Source organism: Nansenia antarctica (genome assembly GCF_963989245.1).
Source record: "Nansenia antarctica genome assembly, chromosome: 7".
Lineage (NCBI taxonomy): Eukaryota > Metazoa > Chordata > Actinopteri > Argentiniformes > Microstomatidae > Nansenia > Nansenia antarctica.
In genome coordinates, this window is record NC_137677.1 from 65,668,739 (window position 1) to 65,687,128 (window position 18,390).

Consider the following 18,390-nt stretch of genomic DNA (forward strand, 5'->3'; position numbering starts at 1 on the left):
GTTCTAAGATAAGGTTCTAAGGTATTCAGAAGATGACCCTCTGACCAGGGCGTATTGACTACATGGTAGTAGAGGAACCAATGAGGAACTCACCAAGTCCCTGAGGAGAAGATGAGTAGAAGATAGAGTTCCCTGAAACGTTATCCCATTGGTCACCTGTCTGTCCACAGTGGTTCATGTTCTGTCTGTCCACAGTGGTCACCTGTCTGTCCACAGTGGTTCATGTGCTGCAGACAGGCCTCAGCGGCGGTAGTGAGTGTGTCAGAGTCTGATACTGGACACATAACGTGATCTGAAAGGTCAGTGGCTTCACTCCTCTGTTTGAACGTTCTCTGAAATGTCCTTTATGCCCGGCCTTAACACTTAATCAGCCATGAGTAAAAAAATGTTATATCTTTGCACTCGATCAAATTTCAGCACCCTCTGTTGTGCCTCCTAATCCGACACGCCCCCGTGAGCCTCGTTCTGGCGCCCCCTCCCGGCCGGATTGAGTGGGCCGGATCTCTGGCTCTGTTTGCAGCAGGTGTGGGCTATTACGTTTCAGCCCAGCTGTCCCAATCACCACCTGGACAGCCGCCTACTTAACCCTGCTACAGACGGAGATCCAACGCTTGGACATAACTTTCTGTTTGGACCCCCTCTGACTACTCGCATCTGGATTTCCCTCCCTGGCTCGACCCCTGGACTCCCCTCTGGACTACTCTCTCATGGATCACTCTCCCTGGCCCGAAAAGGATCTCGGACTTTGCTCACTAGGGTAGTATCGCAGCACATAAGACAACACCCTTGACCTCATACACGCACACACACATAGTATAATTACACACCCCATAACTATCGCCTGCATCACACATTATGTTTATTTTTCCACTAGTTAGTGTAGGGCCTATTTCTTTGTTTATATAATCCATAATAAATCATTATATATTCTCCTGGCCTCTGTCTCTGTTTCTCTGGGGTTCCACCACATTTGGCTTTTTCCAGTTTCAAGGTGTGCATAACAGTATGTCCAAGCCATTATGAGCCAAGGTGGAACTCCAGAGAACAAGGGTGGTTCCCCGGGTATTGGGGTTCTCCCATTAGTCGTAGATTTACGCAGAGAGGTAAATAGCCATGCTACGCAACTTACCAGTCTGCAGGCCGAGCTCCAGAAGGCCTTCCCCACGGTCCAAGGCCAGATAGCCGTACTGGAGAATACCACCCGTGCCACCGTCGGGGCTGTAAATAGTCTCGAGACGAAGATGGACGCCCTGTCCGGGTCTCTCGCCTCCATCCAGCGTTCTCTGGACCTTATCGCCGCTGGCAGCAGACCACCCCCTGACACGAGTTCCATATCTGGGCAGATGACTAATCCCCCGGTCGATCCTGTGAACCCCGTTTCGCTCTATCCTCCTGTCGCTCACTGGGAACCCAGGTTAGTCAGCCCCGCTCCATTCCATGGTGACTTTGATTGTTGTCGGGGTTTTCTGACCCAGTGCGAATTAGTATTTACGCACCAGCCTTCCAAGTACTCCTCCGACGGGGCCAAGGTAGCGTTTATCATGTCTCTACTCGCTGACAAAGCGCTCAAATGGGCCATAGCCGCTGTCGGGAGCAGTTCAAGATACTCCACGGATTACCCCCTGTTTAAAGCGGAGTTCCGGTTCGTGTTCGACCACCCCCAGGACGGGCAGGATGTAACCGGCCGCTTGTTAGCCATCTCCCAGGGTTCCCGCTCTGTAGCCGAGTACATGGTCGAGTTCCGTACTCTAGCCACGGAGACAGGCTGGAATGACGGAGCCCTCCTCAGCCTTTTCCACAAGGGGTTACATGATTCCATCAAGGACCTGTTGGTGCGCGACGATCCCGGCACCCTTAATGAGCTGATTACCCTGGCCCTTAGGATGGATGCACGCCTCCAGGTACGACGCACCGACCGCGTCCAGCGAGCTGTCACGCGCCCCACTATCGATCGCGCCGGAACGACCCCGCCCCCTTCTCTGCCCATGCTGCCTCCTCTCGTGGCTACTTCCGGGGCTGGGGAGCCCATGGAGATCGGCCGCTCTCGGCTCTCGCGAGAGGAGCGAGAACGGAGGCTTCTCAACAAGCAGTGCCTGTACTGCGGCAAGGAGGGGCACATCATCCGGGCGTGTCCTGTCCGGCCAAAAGACCCAGCTCACCAGTAGGGGGCATACTGGTGAGCAACACCTCTCTCTCTCTGCCCCAGGTCACCCCCAGTCGCCTATTCCCTGCCACTCTCACCTGGGGGAAGGACACCCTGTCTGTCAGCGCCCTCATCGACTCCGGGGCTGATGGTTGTCTAATCGATGAAAACTTAGTCCACCAGGCGGGCATCCCCCTAGTCCTTCTAGACCGCCCCATCATGCCTAGGGCCATTGATGGCCGTTCCCTAGGAACTATCACCCACACCACTGGGCTTATATCTCTTACGATCTCCGGGAATCATACCGAGGAGATCCGGTTCTTTGTCCTTCAGATCCCCACGTCTCCCCTGGTGCTGGGTAGACCCTGGCTCGAGAGACATGAACCTCACATCTCCTGGGCTTCGGGCCAGATCCTAGGCTGGAGAGGTACGTGTTACGCCTCCTGCCTTCGCTCCGCCCTGTCTCCCTCTAGCGACCCCAAGTCTAAGATCACTCCGCCTGACCTCACCGGGGTCCCTCACATCTACCACGACCTAGCCCAGGTGTTCAGCAAGGACGAGGCACTCTCCCTTCCACCCCATCGCCCGTATGACTGTCCTATAGACCTCCTGCCTGGTGCCACCCTTCCTAAAGGTAGACTTTACAGCCTCTCACTCCCTGAAAAGGAGGCGATGCGTAACTACATTACGGAGTCCATCAACTCTGGTATCATCCAGCCCTCCTCCTCTCCCCTCGCGGCTGGATTCTTCTTCGTATCCAAGAAGGACGGTGGGCTCAGACCTTGCATTGATTTTCGGGCTCTGAATGACATTTCTGTAAAGAACCGTTATCCCCTTCCCCTCATTAGCTCCACCTTCGAACCCCTCACCCATGCCAAGGTATTCACCAAGCTGGACCTACGTAACGCCTACCATCTAGTCCGCATCAGGGAGGGGGACGAGTGGAAGACCGGGTTTAACACCCACCTCGGCCATTTTGAATACCGCGTCATGCCTTTTGGTCTATCTAATGCCCCTGCTATTTTCCAGGCCCTGGTCAACGATGTCCTTCAGGACATGTTAAACATTTTTGTTGTTGTGTACCTTGACGACATTCTTATTTTTTCTCGGTCCGTGGAGGAGCACCACCAGCACGTCCGGCTAGTCCTGCAGAGGCTCCTGGAGAACCGCTTATTCGTGAAGGGGGAGAAGTGCGTTTTCCACACCAGCTCGGTCACCTACCTGGGTAATGTGGTGGAGGACGGACAGATGCGGGCGGACCCTGCCAAGGTCAAGGCCGTCGTGGAGTGGCCTCAGCCCACGGACCGGACCCAACTTAGACGCTTCCTGGGGTTCGCGGGATTTGTGAGGCGGTTCATTAAAGGGTTCAGCCAGGTCGCAGCGCCGCTCACTGCGCTTACCTCCACCTCACGGCCCTTCTGCTGGACCGCCGCTGCTGAGACCGCTTTCGGCACACTAAAACACCTGTTCTCCTCCGCGCCAGTGCTGATCCACCCCGACCCCGAGAGACAGTTCATCGTAGAGGTAGATGCTTCGGACACGGGGATCGGGGGGGTCCTCTCTCAACGGTCGGGGGAGGACCAGAAGATACACCCTTGCGCCTACTTCTCTCGGCGCTACGAACCCGCGGCCCAAAATTACGACGTGGGCAACAAGGAGCTGCTGGCGGTTCACGAGGCCCTGAGGGAGTGGAGACACTGGCTGGAGGGAGCCAAACTACCGTTCCTGGTGTGGTCTGACCATAGGAACCTCACTTACCTTGGGTCCGCCAAGAGGCTCAACTCTCGACAAGCCCGCTGGGCTCTTTTTTTTAGTCGTTTCGACTTCACCCTTACCTACCGTCCCGGCTCCAAGAACGTCAAAGCTGATGCTCTCTCCCGCCAGTTCCCCAAGGCGGATTCGGGTGTCGCTGAGGGGGGAGATACCATCCTGTCCCCGTCCCGGGTGGTGGGGTTCGTAACCTGGCCCGTCGAGGCTTTGGTGAGACAGGCTCAGCGGGCCGAACCAGACCCTAGGACCGGACCCCCTAACCGTTTGTTTGTGCCTATAGCTGTCCGAGCCAGGGTGTTGGAGTGGGGCCACTCCAGCTGCTTCGCTTGCCACCCCGGCGAGCGGCGGACGGCGGCATTCATCGGGAGGAGGTTCTGGTGGCCCAATCTCAGGGGAGACACCAGGGAGTTTGTGGCCGCCTGTACGGTGTGCGCCCGTAGTAAGGCCTCCCATCGGCCTCCTGCGGGTCTCCTGCAGCCTCTCCCGGTGCCCAGCCGACCGTGGTCGCACATCGCCGTGGACTTTGTTACTGGGCTCCCTGTCTCCCAGGGGTGCGACACCATTCTCACCATCGTGGACCGGTTCTCCAAGGCGGTCCACTTCGTTCCCCTCCCGAAACTGCCCACAGCGGCCGAGACGGCGGACCTCCTAACTCTCCACGTCGTACGCCTCCACGGGATCCCCTCGGATGTGGTTTCTGACCGGGGCCCCCAGTTCGTCTCCAAGGTCTGGCGGGCCTTCTGCAGAGGCATTGGGGCCACCACCAGTCTCACCTCCGGGTACCACCCTCAGTCCAATGGGCAGGCCGAGCGGGCCAACCAGGCTCTGGAAGCCGCTCTCCGATGTGTCTCCGCCCACAATCCCTCCTCCTGGGCGAAATACCTGCCGTGGGTGGAGTACTCCCTCAACACTATGGAGAGCGCCGCCACTGGTATGTCCCCATTCGAATGTTCCCTGGGTTACCAACCCCCTCTGTTTCCCCAACAGGAGCTGGAGGTGGCGGTCCCAACCACCAGGGCCCATCTCCGCCGGTGTCGCAACGTGTGGAGGACCGCCAGGGCGGCGTTGCTCCGCGCCACCGAGCGCGCCCGGCGGAGCGCGAACCGGCGGAGGGTGCCGGCCCCTGACTACCAGCCAGGTCAGAGGGTTTGGCTGTTGGCCCGGGACCTGCCCCTCCAGACCTCCCAAACCTCCACCCGGAAACTCAACCCCCGGTACGTTGGTCCCTATCCCGTGGACCGTATCGTCAACCCCACGGCGGTACGTTTGACCCTTCCTCCCTCCCTCAAAATTCACCCGGTGTTCCATGTCTCCCAGCTTAAACCTGTGGCCGCCAGCCCTTTGTCTTCCCCCAGCCCGGCTCCGCCGCCGCCCCGTGTCCTGGATGATGGGGACCCGGTATGGACGGTAAACAAACTACTGGAGGTCCGCCGCCGGGGTCGCGGGTTTCAATACCTAGTGGACTGGGTTGGCTACGGGCCCGAGGACCGGACTTGGGTGCCTGCGTCCTATCTCGCCGACCCGTCCTTATTGGAGGATTTCTACCGAGCCAACCCCGGGGCCCTGGGTCCGTCGTCCGGTGCCTCCCCTGAGGAAGGGGGTACTGTTGTGCCTCCTAATCCGACACGCCCCCGTGAGCCTCGTTCTGGCGCCCCCTCCCGGCCGGATTGAGTGGGCCGGATCTCTGGCTCTGTTTGCAGCAGGTGTGGGCTATTACGTTTCAGCCCAGCTGTCCCAATCACCACCTGGACAGCCGCCTACTTAACCCTGCTACAGACGGAGATCCAACGCTTGGACATAACTTTCTGTTTGGACCCCCTCTGACTACTCGCATCTGGATTTCCCTCCCTGGCTCGACCCCTGGACTCCCCTCTGGACTACTCTCTCATGGATCACTCTCCCTGGCCCGAAAAGGATCTCGGACTTTGCTCACTAGGGTAGTATCGCAGCACATAAGACAACACCCTTGACCTCATACACGCACACACACATAGTATAATTACACACCCCATAACTATCGCCTGCATCACACATTATGTTTATTTTTCCACTAGTTAGTGTAGGGCCTATTTCTTTGTTTATATAATCCATAATAAATCATTATATATTCTCCTGGCCTCTGTCTCTGTTTCTCTGGGGTTCCACCACATTTGGCTTTTTCCAGTTTCAAGGTGTGCATAACACCCTCCTTTCATGCCTTTTCCTAGATATGTACGTTCTACCACCCAGTACCCTTTACATTTTCAAAATCACATCAGGATAAGCTAGTATGAAGCTATTTTTCTTGTTTTTCTGTGTAGGAAGGAAGCAGGCTAATTTACAAGCGTCCATCTAGTGGTCGTTGTGTGTAAGTAGCAGCTTAGCATTGTAAAGAGGGGCGGGTCTTATAGTAGGTAAAAAAGCCACGGCTGTTCTAGTGTTAAGCGCACAGGAGCAGGGAGAAGTCTGTCTGTTGGAAAGCTCCCAGGACCCTGCCACCATGGAGAAGTTCAGTTTGAAGTCCCGAACAACAGCAACATCCTCCCTGATAATAAGAACAGAACCTGAAAAGGACTCGCAGCAGTGTCGGACATTAGTTGTTGTGGTTCTGCTTGTGTACACGACTCGAAGTTGCAGCCACCAGAGACAGAAATAAAGTGAATATCGGTGAGTGTGCTTCACTAGAACATCCCTGGCCACTGGCGACCAAATGTTTGCATACAAACCGAGTCGGAAAGCGGTTTTCGGGACCGCAAATGAAGTATTTCTCTCAAGTGATCCCCCATCCCCCTGACCGCTACCAATAATTAAAGTAGTGGTTACAACCATTACAAAGCTTAAATGTTCATATTGCACCGTTAACATTGATATATATATATATTTTTTTAAATATCATATAGCGCCTAAATGATATCAAATTACACACATTAAAACTTAAAGATGACAGAAATAATAGCTGTGTTACTCGGCATATAAAACTAACCTAATTCAAAGGGTGTTACAGGGAACAGCCGCTGGCATAAACAGACGCGGTTGTTTACGGCCACAACCGCTAGAGGGCGCCACACTTTTGCCGTCGACGATTTTAGCGCAAGCTACCATCCGTCAATCAAAAACTCTGCTACCTACCCCCCTCGACGAGACACCTGTCAATCCCAAACTGCGCTGCTACAGAGCAGGGGCAGGTGTGTCCAGTCCAGTGGCAATTATATATTTGGTAAACAGTCCCACAATGTGTATGATCATGCCCCTGCCCTGCCCTCACACGATGACCTGATCAGCCCTTTTCGGCCTCTTACTTCAGTGTCGATGAGCACAATTGTTTTTCCCGGGAGTGAGAGGAACAAGAGCACTGTGGGTCATGTTGTCTGTCTGTCTGCAGCTGCTCTGTCTCCTCCGTGTCTGTCTGTCTGCCGGTGTTTCATTTTTTCCAGTGACCAGACCAAGCATCATCTGGTCTCTCCCTCTGCATCATGTTCTGGGCAGCGCCGCTCCTCCATGCTGCCAGGTATAAGCCCTCTGCCCTCCAATCCCCAGGCCTTGTTTTGTTTATTTGCACAACCAGGAAGTAAGCTACTGGATTAGAAGAGAGCCAGGTCAGTTTGTTCTTTTGTATGTCCTGTATGTACTGCAACCTTGTAAATGGTAAATGGTAAATGGACTGCACTTATATAGCGCCTTTTTTGCTGCTCCAAAGCGCTTTACCATGGCCTCTCATTCACCCGTTCACACACACATTCACACACCAATGGTGGTAAGCTACCATGCAAGGCGCCGGCCAGCCCGCTCACTGGGAGCAATTTGGGGTTCAGTGTCTTGCCCAAGGACACTTCGACATGTGGCCAGCCGGGCCTTGGATAACGAGAGTGAGACATTGATCCAGTGCATCACAGAGCAGAAGGCTGATACAACTGCTTTCACTGAGAGAGGGGGAGACGTGGAGAGAGAGGGAGAGGCAGGGAGAGAGAGGGGGAGACAGGGAGAGAGAGGGAGAGACGGGGGTGTGTGAGGGAGAGAGAGGGAGAGAGACAGGGCCATGTGAGGGAGAGAGAGAGAGAGATAGGGGTGTGGGAGGGAGGGAGAGAGAGGGGGAGACAGGGGTGTGTGAGTGAGAGAGAGAGAGAGATAGGGGGGTGGGAGGGAGAGAGAGGGGGAGACAGGGGTGTGTGAGGGAGAGAGAGGGAGAGACAGGGGTGTGTGAGGGAGAGAGAGGGAGAGAGAGACAGGGAGAGAGAGGGAGAGACAGGCTGTGTGAGAGAGAGACAGGGCCGTGTGAAAGAGAGACAGAGAGAGAGAGAGAGACAGACAGAGAGAGACAGGGCCGTGTGAGAGACAGACAGGGCCGTGTGAGAGACAGACAGACAGAGAGAGACAGAGAGAGAGACAGACAGGGCCGTGTGAGAGACAGACAGACAGAGAGAGACAGACAGGGCCGTGTGAGGGCAAAAAGACCCTCAGCTGTTCCTGTCAGTCAAGCGTCTACAGCTCCCTTCTCCTTGGGGATGTGGAATACCAGAGAGAGGGTGGGGGGGGGGGGGGGGGGGGGAGTCAGTCGTCCCAAAGGTACATGCCACCAACACCAACATACTGGCACCAACATTTTGAGGTAGAATGTACACACACACACAGACTCTGTTCTGACTATCATGTAGACGCAAAACCATCTGACGTCGGTGGATTCTTCTTCTCCCTCTCAGGGATCGCCGGTCTCGTCCCCCCCCCCTCCCACACTGTACTTCCACTGTATCTTGAAATAGTCCCGGCTTTATTTTTACGTCTACTTGAATACTTTTTTATACCCTGTCAGGTCAGGATGAGACACAGCAGAACGGGGTCAACGAGACAGCAGCTCGTGACGTTAGAATTATATGGTTCTATCTCCATTTTTGTCAAAATTGAGTTTTTTTTTTACATAATCTGATCCATTAGGTGTTTATTAATGCCTGTGTGGTGTTTTTTTTTATTTTTTTAAAATGTTGACAATTTTGGAGTTAGTAATTCATAAAATACAAAGGTTCCATCTCACAAAACATAATGGAATGTAAAAACTTTGACGCTCAATATCAATATAACTGCCCTAAACGGAGATGGAACCGTATCATTCTAAACGGAGATAGAACCTTATCATTCTAAACGGAGATAGAACCTTATCATTCTAAACGGAGATAGAACCTTATCATTCTAAACGGAGATAGAACCGTATCATTCTAAACGGAGATAGAACCTTATCATTCTAAACGGAGATAGAACCTTATCATTCTAAACGGAGATAGAACCTTATCATTCTAAACGGAGATAGAACCTTATCATTCTAAACGGAGATAGAACCTTATCATTCTAAACGGAGATAGAACCTTATCATTCTAAACGGAGATAGAACCTTATCATTCTAAACGGAGATAGAACCTTATCATTCTAAACGGAGATAGAACCTTATCATTCTAAGCTCACGAAGTGGAGGAAGCCACTTCCGGTGAGTGTACACCCTATAGAGGGGGTGAGTGTACTCCCCTACCCCTAACCATCTCCCCAGTCCCTACCACCCCCCCCTCCCCGTTCGCTAACATGTGTCATGTTATCTGTTGTTAACTCTGTGTTCTATGTGTCATGTTATCTGTTGTTAACTCTGTGTTCTATGTGCCCATGTTATCTGTTGCTTGTTGTTTCTGTGTTTTCCGTTTCTCCCATATAGCGTCTTTGAGCCTCGGAAAAGCGATATACACATTTTATGAATTATTATTATTATTATTATTATAGAGGGGGAAACAGCAAAACACACGGTTAGAGGCGGTATGCGCCATGACAGGTGGACTTCCCGCTGTGCCAGCTCGCTGTCAGCAGAGGATGACGCCGATCTAACCTTTCGATTGGTAGAGAGCTGAGCTCAAACAAGGAGTGTGACACATGTTTGTTTGCCATTTAGCAGACGCTTTTAATCCAAAGCGACTTACAATTACGAATTACAGGGACATTCCCCCTGGAGTAACTGAGGGCTAAGTGCCTTACTCAAGGGCACACTAGTGGTGGTGTTTCAGGCGGGATTTGAACTCACAACCTTCCGATCACAAGTCCAACTCACTATCCACTAGACCACCACTACCCCCTACATGTGTGATTAACCCTTTTTTTTACATTTAAGATACAGTCACAACAGTTCCTTCTGGACCCCCCTACTTGAGATGTTGTGTGTTTCTTTTTGTGGCGTGATGTTTATTTATGGATACGGTTCTCCTCCATCCCCCCAGGGCGTTGGCCAGGATCCAGACACACAGCACACGGCCTTGGACCAGGGTCAGCTAACAAGACGACCCCTAGCCGGAGCCTGCCCTCTCACTTACAAGTACAGTGACAGAACACCCACCACACCAGCAAGCAGTCTCCCCCATTCCACTGCCTTACACTCAGTCTGAGGTGAATAGGCACCTGAGCAACCAGTCTCTCTAACCCGCCCCCTCCCGCCTTTTCTCCCCCAACATACTGCCCCTCCTAAGGTATCTGAGGTACAACGTGTCGCACACGTACGACTGTTTTCTACAGTAGGAATGTTACAGTAGTTGTATACCTAAACCAACTGTCGTCCGTTGAGTTTTCTCTCAAGGGTTGTTGATCCTGCCCCCCCCCCTCATCAGACATGTTGACATCTCCACTGTTGACATATCTCCCCCTCGCCCCTTACATCTGTGATCACACCCATCAACCTCTCTCTCTCTCTCTCTCTCTCTCGTCTTGGGGTGGTCATTTGGTTTTCTCTCTCTCTCTCTCTTACTGCCCCTTCCTCATAGCTGTGTGGTGTGGCTGATACATTTGCTGAACAGGTGCTCTTTTCTGAAGGGGGATCACTAAGGTATATTTAGATTTTTGGAAACCTGAGAGCGCCGGCCTCTGATTGGCTGTTTGAGCCACATGATAACCGGGGATCTGCCGCAGCTGTAGGCTGTCACCCATCGTTTCTCTGGAGGGAAGTTGGGGTCGGCTCTGCGTCTTGGGAAACTCTAAATTAAACTGGTAAGCTACTAGAAAAAACAGACACAAAAACTTGATCATTTCTCCACTCCTTCAGCGAGGCCTTCTGCACGGCCTCCTCCGCTCTGGACTTCTTCTGTCTACTTTTCTTCTTCTTCTGCTGTCAGCTGCTGTTGGAGTCGTTCATTGAGGAATAATCCAGTGAACAGGGCAGTGCCCTCGCCTCGTTAAAGGAGTCTCCAAACAACACCAAGTCAAGTAGCGACCGTCCGGTGAGATTAGGCCGCCAATGGGATGGGACGCCTTCGAAACGCTCCACGACGAGTCTGTCCGGTTTTCCCAACCCCTCTTTTGAAGCCTCTCTTTTCGGTGCAACTTTCTTCTGGGAAAAAGTTTCTTTCTTTTATGTGAAGAGTTGGGGAAGAGTCGAGCAGCTAAAAAAGGCTAGTTAACGCGTCCGTCCTATATTTAACCTGCAGCCACAGAAGGCATTGCGGTGCGGCTCCGTTAGCTAAACAAAGCCAGCCAATCAGGTCCGCGGCATTAGCTTACATGACGAATAGCTGGAGTTCTGTGGGGGCAGCTGTCGCAAACCGTCAGCCAGGAGGTTCAGTGATCAGGGCGGGGGGGGGGGGGGGTTCGGTGTCAAACCCCCTCACAAAGCCAGAGGCCTGCAGAAAAAGCATTCCTGTGCAATTTGGGGCCTTGGTGTCACACCTTTTCTGCTGTGTTCACCTGAGCTTTCGGTTGCGGATATCAGCACACAGCGAGTGTCATTTCTGACGCATACTGTATCTCTTTTCTTGTCTAGGCTTTAATCACAATCGATTGGGATTGGAATATCATTTTGGGACCCCAGTGGATGTCAAAGGCGTCCTTTCTGTAAGGTCCCCTGGGAGTACTACAGGAATCAGGTAGGGGATGTTTTTCACTGTTTGCCGTTGTTGTTGTTGTTGGATCTTTACTTACGTGTGAAATCGTGTTTGTTTGTTTGATTGACATTTTTTTAATCACATCCTTTGATGGTTCGGCGGTTTGGTTTCAACAGAGGCTCTTAAAATATCTCTGGTAATGTTTCCCTCAGCCCGGGGAAAGAACATAGTCAGCAGCACCCACAGCTGTTTCTAATATAAAGGGAAAGAAATTCAATATATTGCATAAAATACCCCTAAACCTTAAAATTGTAAAATGCATAGTTCATAATTTGGAAATGCCTGACAATGTCTTATTGTGTTTCATGTAGAACCAGTAAGACCGTTCCATAATGGGGGAGGAGAATGAAGAATATGACGATGAGTTTGCGGATGAGGAGATTGAGGAGACGGTGAGTGAATAACGTTTCTCCCAAGATCAACAACAGGCCACTTCTTATTGCTGGGTTTGACAGTTTGACAGGGACAGTGACAAGGACAGTGTCAGGGATGGGGACAGGGGACAGGAGCCACACACACACACACACACACACACACACACTGTCAATGGGGTAGGCCCCAGTGGTCTCTCTAGTCTGAACTCTGAAGTCTAGTTGTGAGCTTAGAATGATAAGGTTCTATCTCCATTTAGAATGATAAGGTTCTATCTCCGTTTAGGGCAGTTCAGAGATATTGAGCGTCAAAGTTTTTACATTCCATTATGTTCTGTGAGATGGAAACCTTTGTATTTTATGAATTACTAACTCAAAAATGTCAACATTTAAAAAAATAACACCACACAGGCATTAATAAACACCTAATGGATCAGATTATGTAAAAAAATAAAATAATAATTGACAAAAATGTAGATAGAACCTTATAATTCTAACGTCACGTAGTCTAGCCTAGTCTACTGGGTCTGCAGGTTCAGTGAGAGACCCTATGAATAGTTAAGTCACTTCTGATACCAGCCAGCTCAGCAGTTAAGGAGCCCAGGCATCCATGAGCAGTGTGCTAAGATCCTGTTTCAGCCGAGGGCCAACTCCCTCTGAACCATCCAGCCTATCTGGCAACACCTCCCACAGCCAACTGTAAATCACCCTCGCCATTAACCTCCTGCCACCGTCATATATTCAGGGAGATTTTCTAAAAAGAAATCTCACTTTAAGTTATTAATACTCAGTACAAAGATAGCCGCCATCTTTACAGTAGCTCAAGCCTCCCACACAGATCAGACAGTCACTGACATATGACATGGTTTTCCTTAATGGCAGGAGCATAGTGATGTCATAATTGACAATAACAACTGTCATGGAAACGGGGGTCGTATTTATGATGTGATGTCACAGCAGATGTGTTTATGTGTGAAACGGTTATGTTCCATTGTTCCCCAGGCATACATGTTACAACTATATTGTATTGTTCCTGAATGGGGGCGTTTTACCCATTGTTTTCTGAGACATTGTACACCAATCAGTGTATGATGTGTTGGATGGGTGGGAAAACGCTCCATTCAGCTCCTTAGAGCTTGAAGTTGGCTGGAAGTTTCCACTGAGTTTTTTTTAAAACTTTTGTTTAACAAAATCTCCAGATCTCTGATGTTATTGTGCTATTAATCATCTGATTCTTTCCAATGATATTGATTGGCACTTCCCGATGTTGTGGTGGTCTTTGAGAGGAGTTCATTTAAGCAGTAATGGATTATGGTGTAGACAAGTCTCGCCATAATCCTCACCATTCTCAGGCTAGACAACAGCCCCCCAGGCTCTAAGGATTTCTTTTTCAGCTAAATATACATGTGTGTGTTATTGTCTATCCTGTGTATGCCCTGGTCCTCTTCTATGTGTTCAATGGAAGAGTGAAAGCAGAAGGCTAACCAATTGATCCCTTATTTCCTGGTGAAATAGGATTAAAGCTGGCCTTGTATTCCTTAAAACTTCATGTTTTAAGATGTATATATCTTATAGGGGAAAACAAATAGTTTCCTTTGCTGTTAAATTTGTTAATATTGTATTGATCTAAGACCCCCCCACTAAAAGATAGTGGGGAGGTTTCTAAATAAGATCCAAAGTATTGGTTATTGTTTGTTTCCCATATAACATATATATATGTTTGCAAAGAGATTTACTAACTCTTATACGCAGTCGTAAATCCTTTGGAAGAGAGAGAGAGAAAAAAAAGACTTGATACACTCTGATTTCACTACCACTTTCATCCACACTTTAAAGGACATTAACGGGATTCATTTGATCTGAATAGTAAGACGGCTTCTTATTATCTGATCCACAGAACGGGGAGAAACATACCGCTGTGCATTCTGGGAAAGTACTTTATGTGAAACATTCAGAACGACTTTTACTTCTGATGTGTTTTCGGTCTGTTACTTAAGTGAACAAAAACCTTGATCTGATCAAACCTTCTCAAGGAAGATCATCACTTTATTCTCATGCTACTCCTTTCCTTTTCTTTTCTTTTTATGTTTGTGAATATTGAGATTATTTTCTTGATATTAATTTCACAGTTTGTATTCTCCCAAGTAAGGGAAACATACCATAGCCCTCTGAGCTCTTGAGAGCGACTGCTGTAGAAGGAGATACAGATTTAGAAGTGGACATCTATGGCACGCAGCCTGGCAGTGGCAGAGGGAAGGAAGGCAAGTGAGAAGGGCCAATCCCAGCCAGCTGTAAATCACACGGCCGTGGCCCTCTACGCCCACGTCACTCTGGGAGAATGTGCTTAGGAGGTGGATGCATGGAGACACAGCACCTGTGGGGTAGAGGAGGAAGAGAGAGAGGAGGAGGAGGAGGAGGGGGGGAGGGGCCTAGGAGGGGGGGAGGGGCCTAGGCTCTGGAGCAGATTCTACCTGTTCTCTGATCGCCTCTGATCTCTCGTTCTTTCTGTTGGTTGGGGGGGACAAGGTGGGGGGCTGGGAGTGGAATGTACCTGTATGATTCTCCTCCAACGTTCTAGTAGATCCAGATAAAGAAGAAGCCTCTTACAACTGTTCAGAATAAAAGGGTCTGAGCAGTTTTCTCCTCCCAGCTCTGGTCTGTCATTGGTTGAGGGGTATTTGCATTGCAGCTCTGGGTGACGATGATGATGATGATGATGATGATGATGATGATTCTGAAAGTAGGGTTCCAGAGTGTTCTAGAAGGTTCTAGAAGAAGTAGTGATGTTAGCACTATTTGTAGAATTATGGTTAGGGGGTTAGGATTAGGGTTAGGTTTAGGGTTAGGATTAGGGTTAGGGTTAGCCTGTTGACCACTGTGGCAAATGCAATGAGTGTGTGTCTGGCTTAGAGAGAGAGAGAGAGTGTTTTCTCAGCAGAGGTCACTGGCTGTAATTTAGGTGCCGTTAAAGTTAGACACAGCCAGGCTATTTGGGGAGTATGTGTGAGAATAATGTCAGCTAGTACAGTATGTCATCCTGGTTGGAGCTTTAAAGGGAGATTTGATAGAAACCAAATCCAGAGAGAAGTACGGAGCAGTCACAGAATGATGTTAAATCTGTCTTGATTGACATTCTGAAACCGTAACATAGCAACCGTTTACCAAGGACAATAGACTTTATATCAACAAATAATAAGAATAGACGTGAGGTCATGTGAGCGCAGGATGTTCTCTGGGATGGTTGGGTCAGAAGGTTCCGGCAGGCAGACTCAGACTCAGGGGCTATTATGGGATGGCTCCCCTCCCCCCCGCGCTGGAATACCGGCTTAATTACACTCTCCACTTAATCACAGCACAGTTTTCCTCTGAAAAGGAAGGACACGCTTAAAGTCATTTAATTATAATATTGGAAGTGGAGAGATTGTGAGACACAATTTATATTGGTTTAATTTAATAGCCTGTGACTGAGTATAGCATAGCACAGTGTTTGATGAAGAGAATATTGGGTTATCATATCAGGTAATTATGATAGACGAGGAGGTGTATACAGTATCGGTTGGTTGCTGTGTCGGTATGAGTCAGGGATATGATGTGACCAGAGCTGGTGGGAAAAAACTCAACTCAACTCAATGTACTGTGATAATGTCTCCCTCCCATTTGACAATGATACAAGTTGAAACCCCAACCCCAACCCTCTGTAGAGCTGGAGTACTACCACTACCACTACCACTACCACTCAGCAGTCCGTTCAGTCGTCCTCTCAGTCTCACTCGGTGTCAGAGGTAAACCCCCCCCCCTCCTCCTCCAGGAGGACAGCAGTGAAACCAACGCTCGGCCGAGGCGTCTCGACTGTGCTTGTGTCGTCATGGGGGTTATTTCACCGATGTACTGTTGGCCCGGTATACTGTACCCTAAGGCTTTCCATCATAATTCCCTTCGACAAAGATAATTCGTACAGGAAAGAAGAAGCTGTGTGTGGGGTGATTTTGAGCTGTGGACTATTAAACAAACTCCCTTGTTTAACAATTCACCATTTACCTACAAGTCAAGGCGCAAATTCTCAAACAAAAAGTTTGTGGTTTGAGCAATTCAGGGGCCTCATTTATAGAAAGTACTTCGGATCAAATGTTGATCTTACCCGTGTCGTACGTAGAAAACCACGTCAACGTAGTGATTTATACAATTTCAACGTGAGTCAATTTGACCGTGGAAACGATCGTAGCTCTACGTCGGGTATTGACCTTGCGTACGCACATTACCTACTGGTTATGCGGAGTTATTACAGGCATGTGAGCCGCAGCCGCACTGCCTACTGTAATTCATGCGAAGTGAACGTGACTCGTAATAAAATTAACGATGTTGTTATCAGCCGAGAAAATGAGTTTAATTCAAGATTTAAAGGGAACTGATGTTTATGATTGTATTTCAGTCTTCCTTTATATTCCTCCGGAGCTGTCAAGGCAACGCCATCTCCCCTTCAACATGCCTAATGCGCTAAATTATACTGGATTTTTCTCCGGTGTCTCCGGTGTCTGGGAGTGAGCAGCCATATTTTCAATGTCACCTGATAAGAATAAGACCATTATATTATTACAGTATACGCATTTGCTGGTTAGTTGTCATCAGCACACAAGTTGAGGGGGGATGAGGGGGGATGGCCTCCCCCCTGAAATAAAAACGGTCAAAATCATCCCCCTTCTAAAACTGCCATCCCCCCTTTGCATCCCTTATGTCATTTTATCAATGAACGTGGTATTACTGCTATTTCAACATTTAGTTTTGCGCATATTGAGTAAAATACTGTGGGCGAGGGGGCACACACACATGCAATTACATTTTTACCACCAAGTCACTGACACTGAAGTCACTGACGCTGTGGGGATGCTAACATTGTCCCCATTATGATAAAATCCACCATCCCCCCTGATTTTCTTTTACAACTTGAGTACTGGTTGTCATGATCAAACGTTACAAATGCAATTTACCGAGAAGCCACCCTTCTCTGCCCTCTCCCGCTCACTTGGCTTAATTCAGCCGCTATAATTGAGCCGCTATCACAGGGCGTAAATACAAAGCTCATTCTCAAGTATACAGTATTTGGTATTTATAGACTTGAGTACGTACGCAATTTTAAACAAGCGCAGCCCGTTTTATAAATAATGCTTACATCCGTTTAGAAAAATGTGCTCACGTGCCAAAGTCAAAGATGACGTTCAAGCACTGGTGGACTCAGGGGGGGGCAGGGGGGGCGACTGCCCCTCCTGGTGCCCCCACGGTTGAAAAACTTCTCTCTTAAGTGCCCTTTTGAGTGGCAAAAATTAGAGGATGTGCCCTATTGGTGCCCCTCCAATGGTCTAAACTTGACCATGTGCACTCATGGGGTCCCATGTTGTGCAGTAGGTGCCCTTTTTTTCGCCCCCCCCCCCGCCCTTCAAACAGAGTCCACCACTGCGTTCAAGTACTTTTTTAATAAATGAGGCCCCTGGGTTTCCGCTACATTGACGTCGGTCGGCCCTGGTACAGATGAAGTAGCCCTCATAGAAGCAGCCATTTCAGACTGGAGCATGCAGCAGCAGAGCAGCTGTGCACGTGGCAGAGTGTTTTGCTCGGCCAGTTCTTGTCTTTATCTTGTCTAGTTCGTCCAAGTCCAGTCTGTCCGTCTTTCTCTCCGTCCTTCAACCCTTCTGCTTTACAGCTCTAATAAAGTCTGCTGCTTTCCCTGCTAGGCCTCCTAGCCTACATGACGGCCTTACCTACCTATGTGTTGTTTCTGTCCCATTGTCTACCCTCCCTGGAGAACTACACCAGACCAGGGGAGGCTGGTGGAGGTAGAAATCGGAGGACAGGCTCCTTGTAAAGTCATGGAAGGGAATGAGGAAGGATCGAGGATCGACACCTTTCCTCCTTCCCTTCCGTGCGTTACGACGCGCCCGTCTTCTGATCTCTACCTCCACCAGCCTGCTCTGAACCACATACCCCCGACGAGTCCAGGACAGTAACACAGCGCACAGCTTGTAGTTGTAGTTGCCTAGCTTTTTCAGTCAGCCATTGTCGATTGCATTGAACTGTTGCAGGTAAGTAAACATGGTAGTAGAATGGAGTGCCGCCTAGATATCGGTTCTTATCCATAATTCGCTTCTTAGTTTGCTTATGACAGTCGTGACATTTCACTCTTATAGGTGAAATGTGAAATATACTTTGGAGTAGATTACTGTCATCTAGTATATCTAAA

The 18,390-nt window shown here is 49.7% G+C and overlaps 1 protein-coding gene across 1 annotated transcript in view; it reads left to right on the plus strand.

Annotated features, from left to right (window-relative positions):
* Positions 1-12,119: 12,119 nt before the first annotated feature.
* Positions 12,120-18,390, plus strand: part of neb (nebulin) — a gene marked incomplete at both ends in the record, with an annotated part of 100,482 nt that continues 94,211 nt past the window's right edge. Inside the window, one exon of the mRNA XM_080537055.1 lies at positions 12,120-12,179. Coding sequence (XP_080393181.1) covers positions 12,120-12,179 — 60 coding nt within the window. The remainder of the gene's footprint in view (positions 12,180-18,390) is intronic.